The 9,055-nt window shown below is 48.4% G+C and overlaps 1 protein-coding gene across 1 annotated transcript; it reads left to right on the top strand.

Moving 5' to 3' along the window:
- The first annotated feature begins 941 nt into the window (after positions 1 to 941).
- Positions 942 to 3,449, top strand: CCDC185 (coiled-coil domain containing 185). The gene has a single exon (XM_014838738.3). The coding sequence runs from the start codon at positions 947 to 949 to the stop codon at positions 2,834 to 2,836; it is 1,890 nt and encodes a 629-aa protein (XP_014694224.3). The 5' UTR covers positions 942 to 946; the 3' UTR covers positions 2,837 to 3,449.
- Positions 3,450 to 9,055: the final 5,606 nt, after the last annotated feature.

The raw sequence follows: 9,055 nt of genomic DNA on the forward strand, positions 1-9,055 counted from the left end.
CTCAGGACAGCCCTATAGTCTGTTATTGTCACCACCCCCAGGTATTGTCAGGACCCCCTTAAACTTGAGGGTCAGGAAAGTTAAGTAACTTGCTCAGGACCACACAGGTGGAAAGTGGCAGAGGAGATTCAAATTTAAGTTTGCACGACCAAATCCAATACTTTTCCCATTAGCCCTGGGGGCCTCAACAAGGAAAAATAGTTTCACAAAATTGGGGGGAAAGAAAGGAAAAAAACCCCAATGAACGTGATTTCAGCATACTGTCCACTGATGCTATTTCAGAATGTGCACACATCACCCATTTTTTGACAAAAGCAGTAATTGCCATATTGGCGAAAAAACAGGCTGGTCTTTTTCCTGTTCTAAAGTTTAAAAAAGTAAACACAACATCCTTTGGGCTTGCTAATTTAAAACGGCAAAAGGGTGGCGCAGGTATTAATGTGCTTCCACAGCCGCTTAATTTGCATAACGGGAGAGGTGCACAGGGGGAAGGGTGGTGACCCGCGGCCAAGGGTGACTCAGAGGACTCCCCATCTCACCCTCTCCCCGCCACACACGTTCCGTCTGGGGGTGACGCCTTCTGCCGGGTTCTTTTAAAATCCCGCCACTTTAAGGTGTGCAATGCGAGCCCAGGTTGCTGCCTGAAACAGTGGTGGGGTCCACTACGCACTCTCAGCTTTGGGGGTCACTGCTGATTTCCTAAGCCGCCCTCCCCCAGCCCCCTGCCCCGGCTCACACTTTCCCTCTCGCCGCGCGGGGCACCAGAAAGGCGGTGTAGGCGAGGGCCGAGGGCTGCGGGGACCGGGTGGAGCCAGCGCATTGTGAAGTGGCCAGAGCGTCACAGGCGAACGGGACGCCCCGGGATCGGAGGGCAGAGCGGGTCTCCGCGGCGCCCCCGCGAGGCCCCGGGACCCTGGCTCAGACGCTGGGCACGCGGGGAGGGAGCATGGAGGGCTTTGGCCGCTTCTCCCCGCGGCCCTACCCGGACCCCTGGGAGCCCCCGCCGCCCGGCAGAGAGAGCGCATCCTCGGCGCGGCTGGGTGGGCCCGGGTCCCAGACCGAGCCGGCCCTGGGCTCCTGGGCCGGGACTCCGGGCGAGGGGAGCGAGGCCGCGGCGCCCTGGCGACACCCGCGCTGCTGGACCACCCCGCGGCCTCGCCGGCGCCGCTACCCCGACTCGCCGCGGGAAAGCCGCAGCCTGACCGATGTGGCCCGGAGGCCCCCGGACGGAGCCAGGAAGCACCCTTCCCGCAGCCGGCTCCTGGAAGATGCCTGGGCGCAGTTAAGGACCAAGCCCCGGCCGCTGGGGGGCAGCCAGCACAGCCCGGCCTGGCAGCAGCAGTTCGGGCTGCAACCCCAACAGCCTCGGCCCTGCCAGCTCTACCCTCGAGCCCAGGGAGATTCGCCCCCGCCTTACCCCGAGGGATCTTACACTCCTCTGAGCGGAACTTTCGGGGTAGAAAAGGCGCAGAGCGGAGACCAGTGGGCCGTGCCGGTCTGCGGAGGTCTAGGTCGCTGGTCCTTTTCCTCGGTTCCGACGGAGAGGTCTTCTGCGCCCTCCCAAGAGTTCAGGACGCAGTCCGCTTGCATGTACACCCGGAAGAGAGACAGTAGTGGCCCAGTGGAGTCAGTAGCCAGCCAGTACTCCCAGCCCTCCGTCTCCAGCAGGGAGGTGCAGGGCCAGCACACCCAGATCCTCAAGGACAAGCTGGAAGAGGCAGTCACGTCCTCTAGGGACGAGAAGATTGTGGCCTTGGTGCTGGTCCGGCTCAAGAAGGCCCAGAGGATGCGGGAGCTGCAGCAGCAGGCGGCCCTAGCCTGGGAGGAGCTGAAGCGCTCGGACCAGAAGGTCCAGATGACCCTGGAGAGGGAGCGCAAGCTGCTGCTCCAGCAGGGCCGGGAGCAGTGGCAGCCGGAGAAAGAGCGGCGCAAGACTCGCCAGAGCCGGGAGCAGCGCGTCCGACGGCAGGACAGCCACGCGAAGAACGCGATCCAGCAGGAGAACCGGTGCAAGGCGCCCCTGGACGACCAGGAGAACCCGCGCAGGGAGAAGCTGGAGACGGCCCGCGCCGAGGCCGAGCACAGGAAGCAGTGCCAGGTGCAGCGCCTGCAGGAGCAGGAGCGGGTGCTGCAAGACCTGCGGGAGCAGAACGGCCTGCAGCTGCAGAAGAGGCTGGAGCAGGCCTGTAAGAAGAAGCGCCTGTACACCGTGGAGAGCCAGAAAAAGGTCCAGGAGACCAATCTGAGCTCCCTCGTCAATTACCAGGCCCGCAAGGTCCTCATGGACTGCCAGGCCAAGGCTGAGGAGCTCCTCAGGAAGCTGTCCCTGGAACAGAGTTCCCAGCGGTCCCAAGAGATCCAGCAGAGCCTGATGAAGGAGCGGCACCGAGAGCTGAGGGAGAAGGCCCAGAAGGAGGGGGTGCAGTTGCAGCAGGTCAAGTGGCGCGCCGAGGCGTCCGAGGAGCAGAGGCAGGTGCACAAGCGGCTGTTGGCGGAGCTGAGGGACCAGAAGATCCAGCAGGCCAGGAGTCACGTCCACAGCAACATGAGGGACAAGGTGCAGCACATCCGGGAGCTCAGCGTCCTGCGGGAGAAGAATCATCACATCTTGAAGCTGAAAGCCGAGAAGGAGGAAAAGTGTCACATCGAGGGCATCAAGGAAGCCATTCGGAAAAAGGAGCGGAGGATGGAGCAGATCTCCCGGGAGAAAGATGCGATCTTGGAGGAGTTCCAGAAGATCTCCAGGGCCACCAGGAGGAACACCGAAAGAGTGCTGGCCAACAGCGGCTTCAGTGGGCTGGCACCAAGGGCTGGCCGTCAGGGAGGGGGCTACTGAGACTGACAAATAGCTGACAACCCGGGCGGCTAGACAGACATGGGGCCACGTGGTTCATTTTAGAATCTGATTATAATTGAGCATTGATTTTTAAAAAGTGTATAATATAGCTGCAATTTCCACTCATGAACTAGTTTCCTTGACTCGCTTGGCTAGTTGGGGATAGGAATTTGGGGATTTTAAGAAAGTCATCTGCTTTGTAAATTTTGATTTAACAGAAATACTTATTTAGTTCTCGAGTCATCTGAGAAGCGCTCATCAGTCACCTCTGGGAGGAACCAGAGCAAAATCGACAGTGGGGGATACAGTTCTGTGTCAGGTCTGAAGTCATTTCCTGACTCAGAACTTATGAAAGGATGAGGTGTGAAATACCAGTCACAAGAAATCTCCGAGGAAGAAAAGAGTGTCGGGGGCCGGGGGTAAGAAATCTGTAAATAAGCAGATTTGGGAACCCTGCATACTACACCCCGTCTTGGGAGATTATGATGCACATGAAAATTTTAAAGGCTCTGAAAAGTCCTGCCGTAAAGAAACTCATTTGTTTAACCTAGTGTTTTTTACAACCCATGGAACCGTTTTTTCTCGGATCATTCCTGGAATTGGTGTTCCGTGAAATGCTTTTGGAAACGGCTCTCTAGAGTTCCTCCCAGATGGTGAACTCCTTTAGCCTTCCTTCCCTCTGTGGACAGAAAGTATTAATAATTCCTCCAACAGCACTGCTCCACCCACCATACCCATGCTAGCCAAGAGCTCCTCGGAATCTTTTAGTTTGATTTTTTTTTCTTTTAGTCAATCCTATCTAGTCTTTTGAACAAAATTCTGGTGGAATCCTTCTCTTCCCCTCCGTTTCTCCTCTTTCTTGAAGGAGATCTGTGATGTCACGCCGTCTCCCGACATTGTGTCGAATTAACCTAGCCAGGCTCTGAATGAATGACTAAGCATGATTCAGGAACTTGACATTTTTAAAATAAGGAGCCAGAAGCTGATCATCACATCTCAAAAGCTCTATCGAAAAATTCTAAATGTTTTCTTTAAAGGCCCCTAATGTAACACTCGTCTTTAAAAAAAGGGAAAAATAGACTAGGCCCCGTTGGAAAATTTTTGTCTTAATAGTATTTTTGAAATGTCACAAAAGGTAACCTGGCAAGGGACTTTGTTCAGAGGTCAATGTGAGAGGCACGTTCTCATCGTACATCAAGGACACTGGGCTCTCTTCCATATTTTCTTCTCTTGCCCTGGGCCCCCTCTGCCTGCTTTCCCCAAAAAGGACCTACTCCAGCCCTCACGCCTTTGCTCACAAATGGAACAGCTTGTACATCTCACCTCAATTTCCAATCCTATTCTTTTCTCTTTACCCAAATTCTTCCTCTGCCCCAGCCAAATGCCGTGTGCATTCAGGCATCCTAGCGGGGTGCTTAAGACATTTCAGACATACCTCACATGAAGCCTAACTCATCTTCTTTATATAGTTACGTGGCTTTGGGGAAGTTACCTTCCTGGGCCTCAGTTTCATCATCTGTAAAAGAGAATCGTTATTTATACTATTGTGAGGAATGATTAAATAAAACAATCAATGGAAGGTGTTGGGCATGGTGCCCAGAACCTAATGCACATCCTGTAATTAAATATTGCAATTTTTATTATTTATAACACTGGCCTTCCATTTTTGTCAATTCCATTCTATCTTGATGCCTTCTCAGCAGCTGCCTCCCTCCCGTTATATCCGAGTCTGATTTTTCTGCCCTTAGTTCGCATTCTGCCTCTCCTGTGAAATGTGGGACTTCGCTGGCTGCCCCATCTTATTACCCTTCTCTGACAAACTGCACGCTTCACCCAGCACTTAGCAGTTGCTGCTTTGTGTGGCATATCCATTTTGCAAGCCACGTCTTGGCTTCCAAGAAGTACTGCATGCTGCTTGAGGCCAAGGTCATTGTCTTAGGTTTCTTTATATCTGCTTAATGGGGCAGTCAATATACAGTCAAAATAAAAGCCATTTGACTCCACATCCGTACTCTATCGCCTTACCCTGGTAATGTTCTTTGCTCTTTGCTCCAAGAAACAGACACTTTCATTCTGTTATCCAGTTCTTTGTGAATATTGCTGGTGGAAATAATCAACACAAAATACCGCTGACAGAAGATAGAGTAGAGCTACTTTCCCCTATTCCTCCCTCAAATAAGAAAAAAATCTATCTACATGTGTATGTGTGTATATATATTATATATACACCCTGAATGTTATATATGAAACAAACATGAGAAGACTCTGAAAGGTGGAGAGAAGGCAGACTAGCTAAAGACCTCCAGACCTGAGGGATGACACAGCAGTGGTTCCCTCGGTCTCCTTTTTGCCTCATATATCCCAGACCTGGAGCTGAAGAAGCCAGGAGCCCAGAAACACCAAGAAGCATAGAGAAAAATAAGTCCCAACAAAAGTCTGCTCTCTCTAGCCAAAGGACCAGGAAAAAGGCAGCCTAACAAGATGGAAAACTTTTAGACAAAAACTCTACTCCAGCCAAACACCACAGGAAAATTTGCGGCCCCCACTCTTACTCATGCTAGAAAAGATGGTGTGGGGAGCCTAGATTTCTACCCTCCCCAGGCTGTAATGAGGAGCTCCCCACCCTGGCGATGTCCACTGAGACCATCTGGGGAGCCTAGATTTTAAATTACCACCATCACACAGTAACAGGGTGCCCCTCCCTCTCACACTGGGTGGTGCCAGAGGAAGCCTGGGGGAGAGTTAGGAGTTTTATCACCATCCAGCAGTAACAAGGCCACACACCCCTCCGCTCTTGGCGGCAGTAGATGTCATGTGGGGAGCAGTAATGAAGCACTCCTACCACTCCCCGCCAGGGAGGTATCAGTGGAGGCTTAGAACAAAGCAAGATTCCCACCTCCACCCAGCAGCAATGAGGAGTGCCGTCCCCCCCACCGCCCCCCAACACACACACCTCAGGTGGCAATGGGGAGCTAGACTTCTACCCCCACCTGGTGAAAATGAAACCTCGACCCCCTTCCCTTTCTGGAGCAGTGTGAAAGGAAGCCAGAGAAAACAGAAGGTTTAAATAAGATCCACTCTTGTAATACTCAAAGTGTCCAGATTTCAACCGAAAATCACTCTTCATATCAAGAGCCAAGAATATCTCAAACTGAATGAAAAAGACAATAGATGCCAACATGAGGATGACAAATGTTGGAAATACCTAAAAAAGATTTTAATGCAGCCATGATAAAAATGCTTCAACGAGCAATTAGGAAACACTTGAAACAAACAAACAAAAATTAATTCTTGGCAAGTACGGAGTCCCAACGGAGAAATAAAAGGTACAAAGAAGAACCAAATGGGAATTTTAGAACTGGAAATTACAACAACAAAAACAAAAAGCTCAGTGGATGGGCTCAGCAGCAGAATGGAGGGAACAGAGGAAGGAATCAATGCACTGTAAGATGGAACAATAAAAATTACCAATCTGAGAAACAGAAAATTGACTGAAAAAAAAACAGCAGGGGCCGGCCCTGTGGCTAGTGGCTAAGTTTGCACACTCCATTTCAGCAGCCAAGGGTTTGTGGGTTCGGATCCCGGGCATGGACCTACACACTGCTCATCAGGTCATGCTGTGGTGGCATCTCACATACAGAACAGAGGAAGATTGGCACAGATGTTAGCTCAGTGACAATCTTTTTCAAGCAAAAAGAGGAAGATTGGCAACAGATGTTAGCTCAGGGTCAATCTTCCTCACCAAAAATAATAATAATAACAATAAAATAAATAGCAGAACCTCATAGACATGTGGGACTACAACAAAAGATCTAACATTTATGGCATGGGAGTCCCAGAAAAAGAGGAGAAAGAGGGCAGGGCTGAAAAAGTACTCAAGGAAGTAATGGCTGAAAACTTTCCAAATTTGGTAAAAAGAGCTAAACCTACATATTCAAGAAGCTGAGTGAACCTCAAAAAAAGGTAAACCCATAGAAATCCATAAGATACATCACAGTCAAACTTCTAAAACTGAAGAAAGGAAGAAATTCTTGATCAAGAGAATCAGAAAACAAGCCACAGACTGAGAGAAAATACTTGTAAAAGAGGGCTATGTTAATATGACATATAGTGTATTTCAGAGGGAAAAAACCTACCACAAGCAGAGAGGAGCATTATAAACTTATAAGAGGGTCAATCTACCAAGAAGACATAGCAATTCTGAACATGTATGTGTCAAACAACAGAGCTACAAACTATTGGAGCAAAACCCAACAGAACTGGAAAGAGAAATAAATCACAGTTGTAGTCGGGGACTTCAACACTCTTCTCTCAACAATTGATAGAACTGCTAAACAGAAAATCAACAAAAATACAGGAGAACTCAACAACACCATCAACCAACAGGATCTAATCAACATTTATAGAATATTCCACCCAACAGCAGCAGAATACACATTCTTTCTCAGAGCCCGTGGAATACATGCTTGTTGTTAGTGCTGTGGAGTGGATTCTGACTCCTAGTGACCCTGTGGACAGCAGGGTGGAACCCTGCCTGGTCTTTTTGTGCCATCCTCTCCCCTTCTAGCACTGTATCAGACAACGCTCTGCTGTTATTCATAGGATTTTCATGACCAATTTTTTTTGGAAGGGGACGGCCAGGTCCTTCTTTCTAGTTTGTCTTAGTCTGGAAGCTCCACTGAAACCTGTCCACCATGGGTGACCCTGCTGGTATTTGAAATCCCAGTGGCCTAGCTTTCAGTATCACAGCAACACACAGCCGCCACAATAGGACAACCAACCAGTGGTGTGGTTCCCTGATTGGGAAATGAACTCACGTCTTCCCAAGTGGTGAGAGCACTGGATCTTAACCGCTAGACCACCAGGGCATTTATCCCAGAGAAATTAAGACTTACGTTCCTACAAAACCCTATACATAGGTGTTTATGACAGCTGTATTTATAATAGACCAAAACTGGGTTCACCTGGATGTTCTTCAATAGCTGAAAGGTTAAACTGTGGTACCATATTGTGGAATACTACTCAGCAATGAAAAGGAATCAATGGTTGATACACACGACAACTTAGATAAATCTCCAGGGAATTACACTGAGTGAAAAATCCAATCCCACAAGGTTACATAGCATGTAATTCCATTTATATAACATTATTGAGATGACAGGATTGCAGAAACGGAGAACAGATTAGTCCCTGTCAAGGATTATAGATGGAGTGGAGATGGAGGAAAGTGGGAGTGGCAATAAAAGGTCAACAACATGAGGGATCCTTCTGGTGATGGAAATGCTCCGTAGCTTGACTGTATCAAGTATCCTGTGTCAAAATGACTGTGTCAGTATCCTTGGTGTCAAACTGTACTGTAGCTTAAAAGATGTCATCAGGAAAAGCCGAGTAAAGGGCTCTCTGTATTATTTCTTAAAACTACATGTGAATCTGCAATTATCTCAAAAGGTTTCTGAAAACAAAATAAAACTCATATTGTTTATTGCTGGAAAATAGAAGCATTTTTGTTGGTGACAATGAGAACTTCAAACACCGAACCTAGAAAAACTAGATTTAGTAGAAATATATTAACACAAAGGAAACTTAACAATGCCTAAAACAGCAAGTAGTAACAGTGGTTATTGACCAAAATTGAACGGCGGAACAAAATTTCCTTTACAGCATGTAGATCGGTACAATTCAGCCTGGGAAAACTGCACTTGGTGGAAGTGATTCCCACAGTAGCAGGGGCTGTAATTGATCACATCTGATATTGTCCAAAACACTCATAAATGCAATTGATCTCAGCGCGAAGAATTTTTGTAAATTAAAAACAGAAATAGACAAAAATTGGAAGCAGTGACTGTACTGTTTAGAAAACTGATTACAGAATTGAATTGGCTTAAAGGAGTTTGTGTTGGAAAATGCTCAGTGAAAATGTGTTAGCCTTGGTATTCTGACTGAAACAGTGAGATCTAAGTACCTATCAGATCAAATCTATGGGATCAAAACATCCTATCCTCTAATAGCCAAAGCTTATCAAATTCTTGCTATGTGCCAGGCACTGGACACACACTAAACCCTTTTAAATCCAATTATTTCCTTTAATTTTATAACCTCTGTGGCGTAAGGATTATGGTTGTTTCACAGATGAGGAACTGAGGCTTAGCAAGGTTGAGCAAGACTTCTGAGATGCTGCTGCTGGTAAGCGGTGGAGCTGAAATTTGAACCCAGCTCTTT

Source organism: Equus asinus, chromosome 30 (assembly GCF_041296235.1).
Source record: "Equus asinus isolate D_3611 breed Donkey chromosome 30, EquAss-T2T_v2, whole genome shotgun sequence".
Lineage (NCBI taxonomy): Eukaryota > Metazoa > Chordata > Mammalia > Perissodactyla > Equidae > Equus > Equus asinus.